Source organism: Myotis nattereri (genome assembly GCF_964212035.1).
Source record: "Myotis nattereri genome assembly, chromosome: 1".
Classification (NCBI taxonomy): domain Eukaryota; kingdom Metazoa; phylum Chordata; class Mammalia; order Chiroptera; family Vespertilionidae; genus Myotis; species Myotis nattereri.
This window is the reverse complement of record NC_138075.1, coordinates 188487743-188510677: the sequence shown is the minus strand read 5'-3', so window position 1 is coordinate 188510677 and position 22935 is coordinate 188487743. Positions and strand designations below refer to the sequence as shown.

General features: G+C 36.1%; 1 protein-coding gene across 1 annotated transcript in view; it reads right to left on the bottom strand.

The window, feature by feature from the left end:
* Positions 1 to 22935, bottom strand: part of LOC308535556 (transmembrane protease serine 11D-like) — a gene marked incomplete at both ends in the record, with an annotated part of 60023 nt that overhangs the window by 19544 nt on the left and 17544 nt on the right. The window contains 4 exons of the mRNA XM_081114502.1: positions 305 to 462; positions 2355 to 2422; positions 9883 to 10001; positions 11494 to 11615. Of these exons, the coding sequence (XP_080970628.1) occupies positions 305 to 462; positions 2355 to 2422; positions 9883 to 10001; positions 11494 to 11615 (467 nt within the window). The remainder of the gene's footprint in view (positions 1 to 304; positions 463 to 2354; positions 2423 to 9882; positions 10002 to 11493; positions 11616 to 22935) is intronic.

The window sequence follows — 22935 nt, the reverse complement described above, 5'->3', positions numbered from 1 at the left end:
TTACCATTCCTGTAACATGCATACAATTGAACACCTGACAACATTTCTCATAAGGAGTATTGAAAGGGAAAATTAATAAAGAATTTTTAATAAATGAAATTTACTATATGAATTCTAGATGATTCTTTAAACTTTAAAATGTTTCATATTAGAGGGCTACATATTGTACCTAGATTCATAATATATTGTTTTCACAAAGTTTAACTCCAGGGGGGAAAAAGGCCAGTTTCTCATTAATTTAAAACATGGGTTAGTTACATTGAGGGATATATTGAAATAAAATGGCAAAAAACAAGGTACTTGCCTTCTACATCAGTCGGAGGGTTTATTTCCAAGTTTCCAAAGTTATTCAGTATTTGATGTAAAACAGACTCAATTCTGCTTTTCATTGATGCTGCTTTGTTATTTCTAGAGAATTTAAATTTCATAACAGTATCTGCCATCACACCACTGCCTTTTTGCCTGAAAACCATAAAGATATTTTTAAAAATGGATAATTATGATAATTATCTGCCACAGACAAGGAGAATATATTTGCAACTCAGAGAGCGACAAATGATTGGTACCTACTATAAATATGGAATTCTACAAATCAGTAAGAAAAGACTAACAAGAGAAAAAGTAGAAAATATATAAATGTGCAATTCAAAGGAAAGGGATCCTTAGTGAAAGATAAACATGTAAACAGCTGCTCACACAGGACAGTGTTTTATATTTAATAATTTATTTGATCTTCATAACAACCCTATCAAAGAGTCATGTCACTTCATCTTGGGAATTGTGAATAAAAACTGGCTTTTCAAGGGTAATCATTTCCTGATGTGTTTGCTTTCTGTAGCTCAAATTCTCCATTAACACACTATATTTTAATACAGAAGGGATAGGGGGAAAAGTGTGTGTGTGTGTGTGTGTGTGTGTGTGTGTGTGTGTATTTCAGGCAGAGGGAATAGCTTATATAAAGGTCTGAGTTAAGAAGAGTGAAGAACTGAAAGAAGTCTAGTGGAGTAAAGAGCAGAGTGGAAAGTAGTAAAAGATAAGCTCAGAGATGAAGATGGTAGGAAGAAGTCAGATAAAGGTTTAGTAAAATTTTTACTACATATATAAATAAAATGTCTCAAAGAGACATTTTATTTATATATGTATTAAAATACACACACACACACACGCACACACACACACACACACACACACACACACATATATATATATATAAATACATACATAATGTGGATTGAAGGAAAGACAGAAATTAAAAATGACTCATATTTCTTTCTTGAGCAACTAGGTTAAAGCTTTTGCCATTAATAGAGGTATGCAACACTACAAGAGTAACATTTGGTGAAGGAGAGATGATAAGTTCAGATTTGGAAATAGGTTCAGCTAAGGGTAAGTGAATAAAGGGAGAGAAAATACAGATAGCTCATTCAGTCCTACATGTTTTGAGAGCTGGTGGCTAATATAGAGACTTTCACAAGAAGGTACTAAGGCAAATGTGCACTGAAGTGCATTTTGGAAAATACTTTTTTCATGGATTCTGCCCACTCCTCTAACTCTCAACAAAATTTATCTGTCCAGAGCTCTATCTCCATGGCTTCTTATTAGGTGACTCTACAGAGAATAAGAAAAATTAATTTTCTTGTAGTATTAGTATTTGAGAAAGAACAGAATCATTCTCCTTTCAAAGAATGTTTGCACGTTGCTTGTAGAATTGTGCAATGTGGGCATTTGAGGCATTTGTGGTAGGGTTAGTGAAGGGTGACTATTTTAGTTGTGAATGCTTGTCTTATCACATCATGTAAATAGGTACACATTGAATAAAGGCAGGAATAGCAAATAGCTAGCATGCATGCTGCTACTCCCCCTGTTATTAATCATGACAGACATGCTTGCATTTGCCACAGCATCTTCATATTACTGCATTCCAGGCAATCAAAAACCCAAAGCCACTTTTGATGTTGGCTGTAGTGTTCTGATCTTGGATGTATAAGGCCAGGACCACAGCACTGCATAACTCCAGGGGGCCCTGTTTACATAGACTGCATTGTGAATGATATCCACTGGATTTATACAACAGGACAGCCCTGTTACCTTACCTTCACCCATATCTCTCTCCAACCCTTTCTCTTTTTCCTACCAAAAATTAAATGTAGTTATTTATATTAGTAGATAAATAGGTCATATCTGACATGTTTTGTTTTTGTTTTGGCATTGTTTTTTAAATTGCTTATGATACTATTCTCATAATATTGCATTGAATTTTGTGAAAGTTTCATTCATTATTCATGCTGTGAATAAAAGTCAAATGGGCCAAATTGCATCCAAGTTTCCATACTTTTTGATATTGTTCCACTTACCTCAGTTTGACAACATGAGCTCGGATGAACTGATTTCTTAAATCTGATTTTTTGAATGTTGTAGTAATCTGTAGAAATAAAGGGGGGAGGAAACCCTCTGTAATTACAGTTCTTCTCCTTAATCTTTGCTCCCAACCTCGCAACATGAGACTTACGTACATGAGATAATAGGGACTGAGTAACTAGTTCAGCTCAGTTTAGTTCCATTCCATTTCAGAATACATGGGATTGATTTAGGCAGGTTATATAACCTTTTGATGCAGGCCCATTTTTTTCATTTGTTGCACAAAGATGATAGCGGATAAGATGTGTCTCACCAGAGGACATTCTAAACACACTAGATGCTTTACTCAATGAGAGACCGTGTTATGTGATTTGGTGGCAAGCCAACATTAGGGAAGTCCATTGATACAACTTATATTGTGTAATCCTTTTAACAACTGCGTTTAAAAGTTAAAACCAGGTTAAAATGGGTAGCAATGGAGATCTTGAAGAGAAGGGGAGAAAAAAGCAAAAGTCAGCCTTTTCCTTGATATTTCTAATTAATATGTAAGCATCAGGTATTTTTAGCATCGGTTGGTAATTTCCTGACCTGCCCTTAGCTATCTCCCTGAATCATTGCTCAGTCCCAGCAAGGATGGCCCTCTTGAAGTTTAGCTTTACAGTGAATGAGGAGTGGTTCTAGGGCTGGAACAGTTCCCCCAAATTGCAAGGTCAGATATAGTAAGGTTTTGTAATTGAGAGTGGAATCCATTCCTTTATACTGTGAGGGTGCACCAAGGTGGAGTTGGATATGAAAGATGAAAGTAGGGGAATAAAGTAGCATGGTGAATGCTACAGTAAGCCAGATTTTGAAGCCAATTCTTTAAATTGTAAAGTTTATGCAATCTCTATTACACCATCTTGTATTTTACTTTTTCAATATCCATTTCTATAGGCAGATGTCAAACCAACCAGCTGTTTGACAAAATGATAATTTCTTTTCTAGAGAGGCCTTGAACATTTTTAAGAGTGAGACTCGCATTTTCTCAGTTAGCTGGTTGAAGAGGATGGAAAACTTCACAGGTGGAGTGAATGGCACATGCAAAGTTCTGTAGTGGGAACAAATAGGTTGTGTTTAAAGAATAAAAGAAGGCTAGTGTGAGCATGCAGCATAGAGAGCAAAGGGGCTAGGCTAGGGTGATAGGAAAGGCCAGACCATGCAGCATTATCTTAAATAATGGGAAGTCACTGACATTTTTTAAGTAAGAAGAAAATATAATCAGATTGCAATTTGAGAACAGCATCTCTGGATGTGTTATTTCTTAGGGAAGAAATAATGCCAATTAGTTATGGTGCTATTTTAGTACTCTAGAGTAGAGGTGATGGTTTGGATGCATGTGGTGGTAGCACAGAAGGAGAGATATGAATGGATTTGAAAAATAATGTGGGACAAAACCTACAAGAATTGGTAATGAATTTGATATTTGGAATGACAGAGAGCAGTATGTTAAGGGTGAATTCTAAGTTTTTGGTTTAAAAAACTGAATAAATGACATTATCATTAATGTGGCTAGGATTATTAGAAGAAGGCTAGGATGGCGTGAAAAGATCATAGATTTAGTTTTGGGACATAATGTATTTGATATATATTTTTTAAAAATGTCAAGTAGAGATATCAAGCTGGCAAATGGGTGAAAAGTTCTGAAGTACAAAAGAAAAGCCTGGCTGAAGATAGAGTGAGTCACTAGTATACATTTTGGTTGAAGTCATGCTCGTAGATGAGATTATCTAGAGATAGAAAAGAGTGTGAGAAGAGAGGAGGGAATAGGCCAAAGCCTTGGGGAATTCAACATTAAATGGCTGTGTAGAGGAGCTTGAGCCTGTAAAGGACATAGAGGAGTGGCCAGAAAGGTAGGATAAGAAAAACAGGTGAATGGGTGGCACAAATATCTCTCATGGAAATCACAAAATCATAGGCTTTTTGTATTAGAAAGTACTATAAAAATCATCTAGCCCAACAAATTTATTTTACTTATGAGTAAACAGAACCAGAAAAGCAAAGTGAATTGCTTAATATAATAGAAGGTTCCAGGACTAGTTCACTGCTCATTAAGTAGAACAATGTTGTCTATGGGACAAGGATAATGAGGGTACTGATGTTACCAATGGGAAATTATATGATTCTTGGATTTGTGGTCAGGAGACCTTGGTTTAAATTCTGGTTCTACAACTTTCCAGTTGAATGGCCTTTGAAGTTTCTTAATCTCACAACCTTTGCTTACTGGCCTATAAAAATGATTTATTAATTCATATGGCTGTTATGAGTTGAAGGTTAGATAATATATGTCAAAGTGCTATGTAAACTATAAAGCACAATTTTAAAGTATTATTCATGTTATGTTTTAAATGTTTTATGTGTTTTTACAGAAGGATAAATGTATAATATTACCAAAATCATACATCAGAAAAATTTCACAGGAGATCTTGCTTTGACAGGTGTTTAAATAGATTCTAAAGCCATAGTATTCTAAGTAGTTTGGTACTGTGAGGCAAGATTAATCAGTGGTAGGGAGTAGAATACAGAAAATAAAAGGAAAAATTTAGTGTATGATAAAGGTAAGCATGACAAATAAATCAATTACACTATTTAACATATAGTTTTGGTACCACCACCTAGCTATTTCTTGGGAAAAAACTGTATATCTATCTTACTATAAAATAAATTTCAGATGAATCAAAGATAAAATTACAAAAACTGAAATAATTAAAGTACAAAAAAGGAAATGTGAGTGAACATGTTAGAATATTTGGAGTGGAGAAAGACATGTTTAACTTGGCATAAAAGTAAGAAATCATTAAAATGATTGATAATTTTAGCTACATAAAAATACTGAACCTATTGGGCATAAAAAAAACCCTACATTATAAACAAGGTTGAAAGTCAAATCCCATATCAGGAAAATATATGCAACATGAATGATAGATAACTTTTAATTTTCTAATAAAGAAAGCCCCCCCCCAAGATTATGTAAAAAGGACAAATGCTTCATCCTATATAATAATCTTATATAATAAAAGGGTTGTATGTAAATAGACCAAATGGCAGAACAACTGAACAAACAAAGTGTAATATGCTAATGATTTGCTAAGGCTGCTCAACAATTCGCTATGACGTGCACTGGCCACCAGGGGGCAGATGCTCTGATAGGTGGGTTAGCTTGCTGCTGGGGTCTGGCCAATCAGGACTGAGCAAGATGGGCTGGACACACCCTAAAGCCCTCCCACATTCCCTCCCCAGCCTGATCTTGCACTGGTAAGGTCCCTCAGCCTGGCCTGTGCCCTCTCCCAATCCACGACCCCTCAGGGGATGTTGGAGAGCCAGTTTCAGCTGGTTCCCACAGGCTACTCCCCTTGGGAGGGAACCAGATGCAGGGCTCATGGCTGGTAAGTGCTGCTGTGGCAGAATGAGCTTCTTCCAATTGGGACTGATTGGGCACGAGCCCATGGCAGGCACAGTGAGGCCAGGATGAGAGGGGGCAGCAGGTAGGAGCTTCAGGCAACATTGGACTGTGGGTTTCCACCAATCCCTGCAGGCCACCCAGAGGGACCAACTGTGCACAAATTTGTGCACTGGGCCTCTAGTTAATAATAAAATGAGCACTCTCATGACCAGGAAATTCATAAACAAAATAATAAAAATGACTTATTAATAGATGAAGGCAGGTTAAATTATACTAGTCATCAAAGAAATGCAAATCAAAATAATGACATACAGTGGGGCCTTGACTTACGAGTGTCCCGACTAACGAGTTTTTCCAAGAAAGGAGCCATCTCTAGGCTGATTTTTTGCTTTGAGTTGACAGAGTAATTTGAGTTAATGAGCTCCTTAACGAGCTCCATCAAGGAACGAATTAAACTCGTAAGTCAAGGCCCCACTGTATTGCTTTTTTCTTATTGGCAACAATGGAAAAGATTTACAATGCTTAGTGTTAATGCTGTGGGGAAATAAGCACACTTGTGTATACTTATATACCACTGGTGAGAATGTAAACTGGGGCCCTCTGGAGTGCAATCTAGAAATTAAGATAAATGTTTAAAATACATAAACTACTCTCTATTGGTATAAGAAGTGCTTGAATAAACACATACATGGGGAAAACAAACAAATAGAAGAATTTTAAATATTCTTCAAATATTCAAAGCATAACCCTTCGCTCCCTTATTCTTAGTGTGTGGTTTGCACATAATGTTTTGCTTCTGAAGAGTATAGTGTGGAAAAGGGAGGGAGTAACTTTAGTGTAGAGACCTGACAAATACTACTTCAGCCAGGTGATCAAGGTCAACAGTGAAAAGTCATGTTGCTAATATGCACCCCCTTCATATGATGCAATAAATATGACTCTTTTCCTCTGTGGTCTTCATCCCCCCAAACCCATAATCCTTGTTTAACCATGAGAAAAAAACCTCAGAAAAACCTCAATTGTGGGACATTCTATAAAATACCTGGTCAGTACTCCTCAAAGCTGGCAAGGTTATAAAAAGCAAGAAAAAAAAAAATCTGAGGAATTGTCCTAGTTTACAAGAGCCTAAGGAGGCATGAGAACTAAATGTAATATCGTATTCTCGATGGGATTTGGGAACACAACAGAAAAGTACGTTAAGTAAAAATGAAAGAAATTAAATAAAATAAGGATCTTGGTTAATACCAATGTATCAACATTGATTCATTAATTGTAACAAATGTACTATTGTATGTCAGTGGTAATGATAGAGGAAGCTGGGTGTAATGTATAAGGCAATTCCATATTATCTTTATAACTTTTCTGTAAATCTAAAATGCTTCTACAATAAAATCTTCAGTAAAAACAAAGAAAACATTTGAAAATCTCTAGAAAATTTTTTTTTTTAAAATGCATAGATCCCATACTCTGATAACTCTATGTCTGGTACTATATCCCCAATATATAATCATGCAAATGTGCAAGGATGTGTGAACAAGGGTAGTCATCAGGATGTTGAATATAATAGTGAAAAACTGGGAACAATTTAAAACTGTCAATAAAGGGCTGGTTATATAAAATATTATATATCTACACACTATAATACTACTTAGTTATTGGAAATGGTACATTTCTAAATTTATTGATCTTTGTTTCTATAACATTCTTGAGAGAAAAGTAGATAAATTAGCATGTATAGTCTGATTCCACTGACAGATAATTATATGTGTCTGGGATGTATGATGTATGCAATCTGCATTGAAAGGTACCTGGAACATTAAAATGTTAATAGTAGATGTATATGAGTGTTGAGATTTTATGCATGTTGAGATTTTATTTCTTTATATTTCTTAAATACTCTGAGTTTTCTACATGTTTGTATATTATCTTTATAATAAGAGATAGTACTAAAAATACTTTGATTTTGATAACAAGAAAAGATTTACTTTAAAAACATTCTTCGAGAATAAGAGTAACAAGCTTAAATTAGGAAATATTTAATAATTTTATATTAATAATGTTTAATTTAATAATTTTTTAGTGAATATCTTCCAAATGTGCTGGTAGGGCTTTTAAAAAATTAATTTAGTTCCTAGTTTTTAAATTGTTGAACATATGTTTTGCTTTATTATGCCATTTCTTTTCAAATTGGCCTTTTGCAATTTTACATATGCTTTACTAAGGATGAGCTGAGCTAACATACCTGGTCTGTCTGTCAGGGTCGGAGTGACCTCCTGAAGGCTGAGGACTTCTCTAGCATCTTATTGTAATGACAAATAATGGGGTTCCATTCCGTATGATGAAGCTGGGAGTCTACTCAAAACTCCCTTGCAGTTTGCTTCCTTCATTGGGCTAAGTACACAGCTGAAGCATTTCAAGATATCTTTGTGTGGATGTGAAAACTTCATTATGAGTAACTGGCCTCCTGAAATGTATATTCATAGTAGCTTCTTCAAGAAATTTAGGAGTGTCCATTGGCTTGAAGTCCAAATAATGGAATCTCATGATATAAATGATATAACTAAATATTTCTGTTGCTTTCTCATAACAGATTGGGAAGAGAAAGTAGTAAGTTGGGGAGGAGGGTTGCTAAGATAGAAGGTAGAAGTTCTATCTGAATTTCCATATTTTCTGTAATATTCCCAAATTCAAGTTCTTGACTTTTGGATTTTTTCTGGACCATTGTTATGGCCTTCTAAATAGTCTTAGTATACAGGCTCTTCTCTTCATAATCTAATTTTTACATTTCTGAACACAAATCTGTTGGATCCTGTTCCCATCCTGCTACCTCCTACTGAAGACTTTTTGCCTAGAAAATAAAGTCCAAAGTTGTTAGCTAGAACCTTCTCCCCTCTGTGCCTTGGCTTATATTTTGACTGTTGTGCGACTTACTCTTCTTTACAGACAACCTGAGAGGTCATCTTTATAAGAAGCCACCTCTGCTCTCTGTGACTGAATGTAATTTATCCTCTCACCACAAACTCATGTTTGCCATGCTCTCATGTCACGTACCCACTACAGTATATATCTTGTATCATAAGTATTTTTAGATTTGTTTAATCTTTCATGTTAGACTTAGCTCCACAAGGGCAGGGCCCACTATCCATTTTTTATTTATTTTTTATTTTTAAATATATTTTTATTGATTTCAGAGAGGAAGGGAGAGGGAGAGAGAGATAGAAACATCAATGATGAGAGAGAATCATTGATTGGCTGCCTCCTGGCATACCCCACACTGGAGATTGAGCCTGCAACCCAGGCATGTGCCCTTGGCCAGAATCGAACCCAGGACCCTTCAGTCCACAGGCTGACGCTCTACTCACTGAGCCAAACTGGCTAGGGCACTATCCATTTGTATATGTTCACAATGTTTGGCAGGATTAATGTTTAATAAATGTTTATTGTAGGAACAGGAGGTTCCCATTCCTGACAATAAGCTGATGTTCTCAATGTTAATCCTACATCTACCTCCTGATATAGATTCTCTTCCCAAATCATTCTAATTCTGATATTTATTCTGATCTTATTAAACATTGAAATAATATACCTAATGTCCCTTGCTCTGATTCCATGCTCACCAAGCAGTTGTCTCATACTTTTGCTCCCAGTGAGGTTTCCATCCATGGGAAAAATGTGTTAGACAAGTGGATGATTCAGTCCCCCAGCCATGATAGCTTTTATTGTGGATTTACTCAGTGGTTCCCAAAGTATGGCCCTTGGATCACTAGCATCAGCATCACCTGAGAACTTGTTAGAAATGCAAATTGTTGGGCCCACTCCAGATGTACTGAATCAGAAACTCTAGGGCCCAGAAATCTGTTTTAATAATCCTGCCCCTTCTAACACTTTTCACTCATGACTTAAGAAAACGTGGATAAGAATTAGTATACTAGCAGATTAACTTAGGAAAAGCAGAAACACATCTTTTACCTTTGAAGAGAGAAAAATATGTAGAGTACCTAGCAATTGCAAATGTATTACAAAATAATAGGTTTATTATCATATGTTTTATGATGGAATAAAGAACAGAGATAATATTAACTTACCGCAGATTCAATTCTTCCACTCAAATTTCTATACTCTTGTGTAGCTGGTGAATTTAACTTATCGTTATATTTAACATTTGGGATTTCAAAGCTGCTAGAGTAAAAGTAAGATTTTTTATCTGTAAAACAAAGAAAAAGCACATTACTAAGTACTGTAATCTTTAATTTATTCAGAACTATGGAAGGCTATATTACATAATTTAAAAATTTTGCTTCTATTAAATGAAAGAATACTTTAAACTTAATATAAATGTATTTATAATAAAACTAGAGGCCGTGCACGGGTGGGGTCCCTCGGTCTGGCCGGTGGTGGGGACAATCGGGGCCAGCTGGTGGGGGGAGGGACCGCTGCTAGTAAGATTGTGTTTTCAGAAGACAGATTATAAATTAACAAATACTTAGGTACATCCAAATTTTAGGCTTGACACTTAAGGTTATTTTATTTTGTTTAAAGTATTACAAATAGTAGTATACATGTCTCCTTTTTTTCCCCACTGACCTCCCCACCCCAGACTCCCCTACCCCCAGCACATGCCCTCACCCCTCCTCCCCAGTGTCTTGCGTCCACTGGTTATTCTTATATGCATGCATACAAGTCCTTTGGTTGATCTCTCACCCCCCCAACCCTCCCCTGCCCTCCCACTGTAGTTTGACAGTCTATTCGATACTTCTTTGCCTCTATATCTATTTTTGAAACTTAAAGTTCTTTAGAACATTTTATTTTTACAATCTATAATAATAAAAGCATAAATGCTAATTAGACCGGACATCCTTCCTTCCAGACAAAGCCGCAGCAGGTGGGGGCTGAGGCAGAGGCAGCAGAGGCCCCAGCCGCTGCAGCAGAGGGAGGGGGCTGAAACCAAGGCCCTTGCACAAATTTCGTGCATTAGGCCTCTAGTTTTATCAGGTTATTAAATGAAAAGAGAATCATGGTATTAATGAAAAGTCAAAATAGGCAAAATCTAGTATTAGAAAAGTACCAGGAAATTTTTTTTTCCTTTGGCTAGAATACTTTTGCCTGGGTAATAATGTTTATTAGACAAAAAAAGGCCAAGACAGAAGAGAAAAATATATAGATTGAGGGAAAATATAGAAACAAATACATAGTTAGGAGATTATAAGCAAAAAAATATAATTATCTTATATTAGGAACTAAAAGTGGCAATTAAAGAAGGCCAAAATTTTTAAAATATTAGTTTCAGGTGTACAGCATAATAGTTAGTCAGTTATATAATTTACAAAGTGATCCCCCTGATAATTCAAGTACCTATCTGATACCACACATAGTTATTACAATATGTTGACTATATTCAAGATGCTGAACTTTATATCCCCTTTGACTATTTTGTAACTACCAATTTGCAGCCATCAGTTTTTTTTCTGTATCTTTGAGTCTGTTTCTGTTTTGTTTGTTCATTTATTTCATTCTTTAGGTTCAGTATATAAGTGAAATCATATGGTATTTGTCTTTATCTAATTTATTTCACTTAGCATAATACCCTCTACGTTCATCCATTTTGTTGCAAATGGTAAGACTTCAAGGAAAGCCCAGTTTTTAATCTGAAAGTTATTTAGACTGAAAAGTGGCTCTTTTAATCTTCTGGTACTTACCAAAAGCTAAAAAGTGGATCAGCAGACCTATCGTCACTGCCAGGACTAACACCACTGCGATAACAACAAAAAGCACTACATATGGATTCAGGAATCTTGAGGTCGATGGCACCCGAGCTGGCCTTTGAACAAGAGAAAAACATCACAGGCTACTTATTTCAAGCAGAGAAGCTATTATTTTAGTGCTCATGGTCATATTCTGTCTTCTTAAACCTATTAGCTTGCACATGGTTCTATTTATGGAAAACCAAGTGATTCTTTTTATATATACATTTTTAATTGATTTTAGAGAGGAAGGGAGAGAGAGAGAGAGAGAAATATCAATGATGAGAGAGAACCATTAGTTAGCTGCCTCCTGCATGTCCCACACTGAGGATCAAGCCTGCAAGCCGGGCACTTGCCCTGACTGGGAGTCGAACCCTGACCTCCTGGTTCATAGGTTGATGCTCAACTATTGAGCCAGGCTGGCTGGGCTGAAAACCAAGTGATTCTTGATGGGAATTAAGTCCTGGAAATAAACCTGACCTGGACAACATTCTCCTTAATGGTTTTTCTTTCAAAAATTTTTCAGCATGTTGTTGACATGTAGTTGCTAGGGAAATCTAACCTATGGTTTGCAGTTGTTTTCCCTTCTTCCAGTTGATGAAATTGTCAAGAATAAAATCCAAAATGTTCTCTGTTTTGCTATAACTTCTTCCAGGACCCTATGTGGGACACTTACTATAGTAATCTCCCTCACCTGGGCACCATCCTCAGAATTGTATAGAAAGAGATCGTTTTGAGTGGGGCAAGGATGGAGTCAGAACAGTAGCATTTTTCACTGTTATATTATCCTTATTATAAAAATGGGCATGTGGCCAGAGGCTGAGAGCTGAGGTCCAGGAGAGTAACAAGCTCCCAAAATGAATTAGAATTGCACCACCAGCAGAGGATTTGTGTGATTTATTCCTTTTTCTCATGAATCTGTCAACTGCAGTGTAATCCAATAGTATCTGATATTGCATTAGGCATATAGCCCAGGTACTATCTTTTACACTGCCTTCCTCTCACTGCACACACACTCATACTGGGGAGGTTGTCAGAAGAGCTGAGTGTGAATTCCTGTTCTATCCCTTGTTTGATTGGTGATCATATTGTTATTTATCTGAGACTTCCTTTACCTGAAAAATAGGAATAATCATACCAACCTCATAAGGCTGTTTTGAAGGTCAGTAAGGTTATGTTAGTTATATTTCTAGTTAAATCAGTTATTCACTAGGCTGTGAGCACCTTGAAAGTAAAGATGGTATTCATGCTATGTTTTCGACACTTCTGTAGGGTGCCTAGCATACATAAGTGATTCATAAATATTTATGATATTTATAAATATTTGCTGTATGTGTTAACACCTGGCCATGTTTCAAATTTTAAGGTTTTTACTGAGCTGAAAGTATTTTACATTTAACCAGAATATAGTCTGACTTTCATTTTTTTCCATTTGTTTTGCCAATATTCTGGTCTACGTGTGAAGGGAATGCTCTGAGGTCAGATATTCCCAGACATTTATAGGTTTCACAGCAGGGTTGCCTAGTGGTTTCTGGGCTCTGCCCAACTCACAGACTTATGGAAGGGTACCTCCTGGCATTTTGCAATGTACCCCCTGCATATCATATGTTATGACCCTGGGACTAGTAACATGTCAGATTATTGGATGTGGACATAGAATTGCCAACTTTCAATTTTGTTGAATAAGCACATTAAAAATTGACCATGCCTCTGGCCAGGCCAGTGTGGCTCCCCAGTTGAGCATCAATTTATGAATCGGGAGGTCATGGTTCGATTCCAAGTCAGGGCACATGCCTGGGTTTGAGGTTCAATCCCCATTTGGGGGCATGTAGGAGGCAGCCAATCAATGAATCTCATCATGGATGTTTCTATCTCTCTCTCTCTCTCCCTTCCTCTTTGAAATCAATAAAAAATATATTTTAAAAAATTGACCATGATCAAATATTATCATTTAGTAGAAGGGCATTGAAATATGTAAAAGTAGGAAGGACATAATCTCAGAATGATAAAAAAAAATATGATGAATAATTAGACTTTAGTTTTAGGATGTCTTTTTACTCCAGTGTTCCTATTTGTTCATTTTGCTCTACTAGTGAAACTGATGCTCACTGACACTGGTCACTTTCCAATGGTCCAGAGTCCGATGTTTAGGAACGACGAGTGGTAATTTCCAAGTTTGGAGAAAATTGGCACTTTGACATTTGTTGGCTTTTGATCCTATTTACTCCTGTTACTTTATGGGATTGTCGTGCCAATGACAAGCGATCACCGATGCACATAGTGTTTGGTATTTGTGAGTTCAGTGAATATTAGTGGCTGCCCAGCAGTAGGGGAGCCAAAAGGAGACAGTACTGGAGGCAAGGGTAAACCTAAAAACCTAAATAAATTTCAAATGGATTGGGCCTCCTCCTCAACCAGGGATTAACTATTTCCAGAGGCGAACATGTCAAGATTTATGGATGTGAAGAGAGAAGTACTGAAAAACAAAGTTTAAGTTGGAGGTCCAAACCCCAGACAACAAAAACATAAAGGCTGGAGTCAGCACATGCTTTAGCTTGGATGAGCCTCCCATGGGAATGACATTAGAGCTGACTTTGCTTCAGTTCATAGAAAACATCTTAAATTCAATGACTGAAAAGCATCATGAGACATATGACTCAGTAAACAAAGGGCGTGGAGCTCAAATTATCTTAATCTCGCAAGCCATAGTTAACTGCATAAGAATGGATTGTTCCATCCTATAGAAAATAGCTGAAGAAATGTCTGCTCTTTTTTTAGTGCGGTTTGTTCTTAAACCTTTGTAAGTGGCTGGCTTTAAAGCTTATGACAACACAAACTCAATTGTGGACAATATTTACTTTGTAAACTATTAGAGAAAATGTGTTCCAGACACTGTCTACATTTTTTAAAATATATTTTTATTGATTTCAGAGAGGAAGGGAGAGGGAGAGAGAAACATCAACGATGAGAGAGAATCATGGATCGGCTGCCTCCTGCACGCCCCCTACTGGGAATAGAGCCGGCAACCAGGGCATGTGCCTTTTCGGCAGAATAGAACCTGGGACCCTTCAGTCCCCAGGCCTATGCACTGAGCCAAACCAGCTAGGGCCACTGTCTGAATTTTGACTCACAAAGCAATGGTTCTGTGCTGAAGTGAAGTGAGCAAGTTAGGGGTGAGGATACATCAGAGGGAGATAAAGTGAGAAAGGCAGGAGTAGGGTGTCGGCAGGTGAGGGGAGATCATTCAGGGCTTTGTATGTACGGGCTTTGGTCTTTATTCTGAAAAAGACAGTCTTTGAGGGTTTTGAGCAAAGGAATGACATCAGATCTATTTCTTTAATAGGCTCACTCTGGGAGGTGCAGAAGAATGGTGGGCTGGGGATGGAGTGGGAGATGATTTGGGAAATCATTCAGTGATTGATGGGAGAGATAATGGAAGTATACACAATGGTGGTTGCATTGGAGGTAGTCATAAGTGGTCAGAGTCTGGATATATTTTAAATTTAAACCATGTAAAATTTCCTGATAATTCACTTATGAGATGTAGAAAAAGGGATCTAGATTGAATCTAAGGTTTTTGTTTCTTTCCAATCAACCTTTTAAAATATTTCAAGAGATTCTTTTTAAAAAAAAAAAAATTAAATCTTAGGTTTTAACACTCTCCCCTTCCCCTACCTCATTTGAAATTTATCTATAGCTTTTCATGATCCTCAGGATGGCATCCAAACCTTCCTCATGGCATTTAAAGTCCATCACAGTCACCTCTGGAGTCTTATCTTCTGCCACATACTCATCTGCCCACTTATCTCCAGTCAGACACCTGGCGAATTCCCATTTTATTCTTAAAATAATTCAAGCATCTTTCTTTTCCCTTCTTGTGATCTCACTGCTCCTTATCTGATCTCATATGCCCAATGAATTTCTCTATTATAGTCCTTATCCCTTCATGTGGTAAACAATGATTGTATGGCCTGGGCCCACATCTAGGCTGTAGCTCATGAAGGTAGAGATGCATGGATACGTCCTGTCCTTAGTGCAATACCCATTACGAATCCATATGGGGCTTTGTTTATGGTAAAACTGATGGATGAGACTGCGGAGATGAGTTTAAAAATAATTGTACTGTAGTTTGGAGGGACTTTAAATACAATTGTATGCTATCCATTCTTGTTTTGAATACTGACAAAGTACAGATTGGAGAATAATCTATTTAGTGCTTACCATGTATTTGGCACTGGATTGAGTTTTTCTACATCATTTAACTTAATCCTGGTAAATAACTCTGGTTTATAGATGATGAAATAGAGGCTTAGCTACTCAGCTAGTAAGTGACAGAGCTGGAATGTGAATCCAGGTCTGTCAAGCTCAAACTGGAAAAATGTCCACATCAGATGGGAGGAGGTTTTTTTGTTAATTATCATGTCGTTGTTACTAATTTCTATCACACTACGTTACTCTTGATGCTAAGAGATGGAAAGTTCAAAAATATTTGTACAAACCTTTTATTATAGAATATGCAAACACATACATTTTAATATGCGTGTTTACATTATGTATTGGAGCATTGGACTTATGAAGAATATGAAAATGGTTCCAAAGTGAAGGGACAAATTCTATTTTAGTCAGTTTCATTAACTCTAGATGGTTACCACTGGGGAGGCAGTAGAGATGATCCAATTCAATGATTTAATTTTTTTTAAGTTGAGGAGCACTTTAAATAAGGTCTTATTTGGAAGGTCAATAATAAACAGAAGAAAGTGGAGTAGCTTTTCTGGTTGAACTTGAGATGGGTGAAAATGACCTATTTTCTCACTGAGTCAATCCAATACTTTTACTTATTTCTAAAATTTTTTTGTTGATGAACTTGATGTCATCTTAGTTGATATTGACTTAGTTTATCAACTTGGTAAGCTTGAGTACACTGTACAAGGAAAGAGACACAGGATTCATTAGGATCGTACGACTGGACGGTGGTAGAGTCAGTGCCACAGGTTTAAGACTTCTTATTTGTTTTATTAAATTAAACATTCTAAAAACTCTGGGCTTATATGGAAGGTAAGAATCCTATCCTTTGTAATAGCTGACATAGGGAATATAGTCAATAATACCTTAATAACTATGTAAGGTGTCAGATGGGTACTAGACTTATCAGTGTGATCACTTTGTAAGTTATATACATGTCTAATCACTATGTTGTACTCCTAAAACTAATATAATATTTTAAGTCAACTGTAATTGGACAAAAAAAAAATAATCCTGTCCTTGAATCAAAAGCATTCAACACTATATGTGTGTGTACCTTTGGAATACACTACATGACATTTTAAAATATTCAATGGTTTACTTTCAGTTTATTTTTTATATTGGGTAGCATATAAATAAGCTTATATTTCCTGATGATATAAATCACTTTATCCTTCCTGAGGATACAGAGGCTAGGCAAGTGGTGAGGGACCCATGCCAGAATGCTTTTGTGAGAATTAGGAAAAGGCAACTTCTCTGGCAGACAGAGACAATTATAAAAGGGTGCTCCTCAGGCTGCATTCAGCTCTACTCTGGGACAGAAAATTTGGCACAGAGCTTAGGCTACATATCTGCTTCCAATCGTCTCCTGAATTATCCATTTTTGTATATTGCACAAACTATACAACTGTGTATAGCAGTCCTGTAATGATGTGTCGAAATTTGGTAACCTGCTACTTGTAGGAAAAGACAATGTAGGATTGAAATTCTTCTCACAAAATTTGTAAGTTGATATGAACAAATGACTAGTATGTATATATGTATGCATGTATGTATGTAAGTATATATGTATATATGTAATGGCTAAGTTGGGAGTGGTGATGATTCATGAGAACCTGCTGCCAATGAAGCTAGGAGTATGGGCTCAATTGTTTCATAAGCTGCTTAAATTTGTCCTTTGCTGGGACTCAGGCTCTTTTGAACAGGTCTAAGTGCTAGAGTCAACCTCATGAGAGGGTGTGGCCACAACAGGGCAAATCTGCCTTTACTGCTGGGAGAAAAATAGATGCCTTCCCTAGTGATGCCCCATTCAGACTTTGTCTAATTGGTTATAAACTTGAAGAAATCATTATTATATATGGAAATTCATGGGCATTTTTCTCCATTTTGTTGTTGTTATAACATTAAATATGTTTAAAATTTATTTACAACAATTATTACCTGATTTTAAAAGATTTCACTGGGTTCTAGTATTTAAAGGTGTATTAAACAATTATTAAAGAAGAAAAATAGACTAAGCCTCATCATAATATATCAAATATTATTTATTTGGACCCTACTAAATTGAAAAATACTTCCAGTTTTATAATATAGTCAATAATGTCCACTTTATGCTTCTGAAAAAAAGTAAGGCAGGAGCTGAATTTTTTCAATTAAAAAGTGATCATTTCTTCTTTTTGAGATTTCCTTTGTTCTGATATCAGTTATGTTTTTGAAATGAATGATATGTGCTTACCTGAGCAAAAAATGTTAAAAAGAGGGAGAACTCATAGATATGGACAGCAGTATTGAGACTGTGGAGGGGAAGAAGGTGGGTGGAGCTGGAAAAGGGCATAGAGGGGCTACATGGTGATGGAAAAAATAAAATAAAAGTAAATTAAAAATAATATCATGAGAAATGTAAAAAAATTTTTTTAAAAGATTTGGTAATTGACTTTAAACTGAGCACAGTGTTTAATTCTTTCATTAAAAGACATTTAAGGGGATGTGGAAAGAGAACTGGAGTTAGGAGATTTGCACTGTAGAAGTAGCTTTGAGTAATTGTTAATAGAAGATGTCTGGAGACTACTGACTGACAAAGCGTCAGTTAAAGACTTAGAGCTATATTCTGGTTACTGCACTGCTAAACTTACAGTATACTTGCTTTTAGAAGGAAGGCTATCTTTGCTGGAACTGTACAGTTTGCCCAAAGGATGGGTTCTTGCATCCATAATTGAGATTATAGAGCCTTGTTAGTGTGCAAATGGGCACAATGTCAATATGGTGGGTGGTGGCTCTTCTACAAAGGTCAGCCTACCTAGGTGATGTGAAGACAACAGAAAGATGGAAATATTTATATTTGGGGCTTCATGATGCTGATATTTTAAGTATATTTCTCTAGGAATCACCAAATTCACAAAGTGATGAAAGCAATTCCTTGTTGACTCTACCATTGTTGAAAGACGTGTACCTAGTGTTTCAATAGCAATGCCTGTAACAGAGAAAGTCCTGGAACAGGTTACTGAGCTCCTGCTGATTAAGGTTAGGGAGGGCCAGCATGTACTCTAGAGGTCACTGCTGTTCAGCGTTAGTTTCCTTCTGAGTTCTAAAAAGTTAGCTATTGACAGGACCATTGAGCTCAGAGTAAACTAACAAAGCAAGAAACTATTTAGATGAAGATTTGCTTCCTTGTCCATTTTCCTCTAAATAGCACTTTTTTCTCCCTGGATTTAGTTTTAAAATTTAGTTTTCTTTCTCCTTTGCCATTTTTATTCTTCCCCTTCATTTATTTTCCTTTACTCTTAATTAAAGACACCAATATTATTTTGGTAATTTTCTTCAAATTTCAAAGCCATACCAATGACAATCTAAATATGATATTTGGTACTTTATTGCCAGAATGCTTCTTGGAAATGAATACTTGAAATTAATTTTTGTAGCTATTGAAATGATGAAAATATTTTGAATTTGTATTTCGGTGATGGTTGCACAATTCCATAAATATGTGAAAATGCACTGAATTAATTATACCCTTAAACATGAGAACTTTTTGGTATGTAATCATACCTCAGTGCAGCTGCTGAAGAAAATTAAATTTATCTTTTAATGATTATTACTTACTATAATAACAAAATTATCAAGCTTTCTGCAAAGAATTGTCTGTGAGGGTGGGCTTAAACTCACAAGAACTGAAAAGGACTCAATAACCTGTTCAGTTCAAGTTTCAAGGGCATTTTCTAGAAAACAGTTCTCTCAGGCATTGGAATACAGTGGTGTGTTATTGTTGACGGCAAGCCATTTGTTACAAATAATAGTTAAAGCATCAGAGTTTTGAAATTATTTACTTCTTTTTTAAAAAATATATTTTATTGATTTTTTACAGAAAGAAATGGAGAGGGATAGAGAGTTAGAAACATCGATGAGAGAGAAACATCGATCAGCTGCGTCCTGCACACTCCCCACTGGGGATGTGCCCGCAACCAAGGTACATGCCCTTGACCGGAATCAAACCTGGCATCCTTGAATCTGCAGGCTGACGCTCTATCCGCTGAGCCAAACCGGTTAGGGTGAAATGATTTACTTCTTACACAATTTAGAGCAGCTAATTCTAACATAACATTCCTCTCATTCATTTGCATTTTTTAATTTTTGGTGGTACAGTGTTTCAAGTAAGGCATTTGGAATTGCTTATAATCTTGGTCAGATCCATGGAAAAAGTGATTTTTAAATTTTTTAAATCCTCATCTAAAGATATGTTTTACTGATTTGAGAGAGAGAGAGAGAGAGAGAGAGAGAGAGAGAGAGAGAGAGAGAGACATTGCTGTATGAGAGTAACATCGATCAACTGACTTTGTGCATGCCCCCACTGGAGATCAAACTAAAACCTAGGCATGTGCCCTGACCATGTGCCCAGGCAACCTTTCGGTGCATGGGATGGTGCTCCTACTAACTGAACCACAGTGGTCAGGGCCAAAAGAGTGATTTTATTGAAGGCTTCTGACTTCTCTGTTTTCTGAAATCCAAGTACATATACAATCCTTGTCTACGATAAGATCAGTATGAAATGTTCAAAACCTTAACTTATCACCTTGTCAAAATATACTGACTCTAATATAGAACTAGATACATGTTTGCTTTTTACAGAAAATAAATGAGTAACAGATTTAGGGGTCCTTTCTCCCAGCTCAATGTGACCTGATTTGTAGTACTAAACTGCAAGTGTCAGGATATTTCATTCATTGGCTCTACAAAGGGTGTCCCACCTCAGTGGGAAATTTGGTATATCACACTCCAGAGAAGCACAGCAGCATTATTATTATTTTTTTGTCCAAATATGTTCATTTTTCAATATTTGATTTGACTGTGACATAAGGACTCAAATGTAAAAAAGATTCTAACCACTGCCAAGGAAACAATCCTGCTTAATTTGTATAGAAAGATATATAATAGTTTTTAAACATTGTTTACTTAGGTAGGAGTGCAGGGAGACAGGAAAGGAGGTATTATGTATGATGGGGTAGAAGAAAGAAAAACATAATTAAATGCACAATTTAAAGAAGTAAAAATCTATTAGTAAAGGATCTAAAAAAAGAAAACTATTTCCTCACAGACGGGATGGGATAAGCTAACAGGCATGGCATGATAGACAATCCAGAAATTTCCTGGAACTATTCTCAGTACAGTTAGAGAAATGAAGACTAGATTCAGAATCCCATATGTATTCATCATAGTTAGTTCTATTTAACTATATCTAGTAAAGGATATTGTTCTTACAGGAAAAAAGTGGCTTTTAATGAATCATAGACCAAACCCAAGGTTAGTTGTTTTAGGTACTCTTGAGTAATATTTAGTTGCATCAATATGTTTTTTTAAAACAACATCTTTACTCAACCTCTTCTGAATTTAATCCTACTGGCTTTTTGCCCAGATCGTCTACAGAAGCGGAGGAAAGAGTTGTGGTTCTCAGTATCATCTGTCCAGGATGATTTCGTGTCATAGAAAAATGAGTAGAGTTTCAAGATCTCTGATACTGATTTTTTTACACAATAGAATGTATTCCTTAGAGCTCAGAAAAAATAAATGCAGATATATATCTTATCTTGGGAAGCAGAATGCATACTGGGGTTAAAATTGTTGAGGTGATCAGAAAAGCTGTTTGACATGAGGTAAAATCACTTCTCTAGACTTTTGTAAGAAGTCGATTCCAACTCACATGGATGACTTTGAGGGGTTCAGGGCTTTAGGAAAGAAGTAACTACAGGTGTGGTGGAAATAGCAAGAGAACTAGAATTGGGAGCAAAGCCTGAAGATGTGCCTGAATTGCTGTAATCTCATGATAAAACTTTAATGAATGAGGAGTTACTTCTTATGTATGAGTGGAGAAAGTAGTTTCTTGAGATGGAACTAATTCTGGTGAAGATGCTAAAAAGATTATTGAAATGACAACAAAGGATTTAGAATATTACATAAACTTAGTTGAAAAAGTAGTGGCAGGGCTTGAAAGGGTAGACTCCAAGTTTGAAAGAAGTCTTACTGTGAGTAAAATGCTATCAGAGAGCATCATGCGTCATAGAAAAAGCATTCCTAAAAGGAAGAGTCAATCAATACAACAAAATTCTCTTAAGAAATTGTCACAACCACCCAGGCTTCAATCGCCCTGATCAGTCAGCAGCCATCAATATTGAGTCATCTCAGTTACTCATTCAATGGTTTTAGGTTTGGGATGTTGCTTTTATTTTACATATTATGAACACACACTAAATTTAGACTTAAAGAATACATTGAAAAACTTAAATAATGGCAAGTATTTTTTGTTTGTTTTTTGTTGTTGTTTGTTTTTTTTTTTTTTCAAAAGAAATAGATCCTCCAAGTTTGAGTAACACCTTTTAAGGAATTGGATTAGATATCGTCAAGTTTCCTTAAAACAGTAGATATTGATTCTTGTCCTCATGTTTTATTTTAGGGGTGTCAACCATAGTCATCTCAGGAGTTGGAGTGGTATAAGAGTAAGTTAAGTAACAAATCTCTGAGAAAATAGCTTGAGAGTGCATCCTGGAGGACAAATTGATAGTGAGCATGAGAGAATTTGCTGGAAAATGTATTATCCTAAGTGACTGATTGCGACTGACCATCCTATGTATTATATAACTCCATCACCACTCCCTTATTAGTAAAACATTTGTTAACCAAAAATAATATAAATTTTTTTTTTTATCACCACCATTAGTAAAACATTCTGGCCAAATTCAGCAACTGTTTTAATATGTGGCCTTGAGGATTTTGTGGGCAAAAACTTATACTTTATATGCACTACTTAAATACACTTGCCTAGTTTTTATTAAGTTATATATCCTTTGCCTACTTATTTGCAATGCTGAGCATGGTTTTTTAAAGTTAAAATAAACAATTATAAACTAGAATTGAGTTTGAAATGCACTTTTGACAGATAACCATCTCCCCCCTTGCCTCGTGTTGTCTTGGACTGTTAGGAGGCAGGGCACCTGACTGACTGTCTTTGGCATGTCTGTGTAGTCAGTTAATTGTATTATGAGCATAAACAAAGGGAAGGAAATGGAAATAAGATGTGTTATGATGGGAGGAGTCTTGCTAAGACTTCTCTGTTCCTAAGCTGAGATATGCCCATTTTCCCCAAATCTTCATCCTATTGTCCAAACA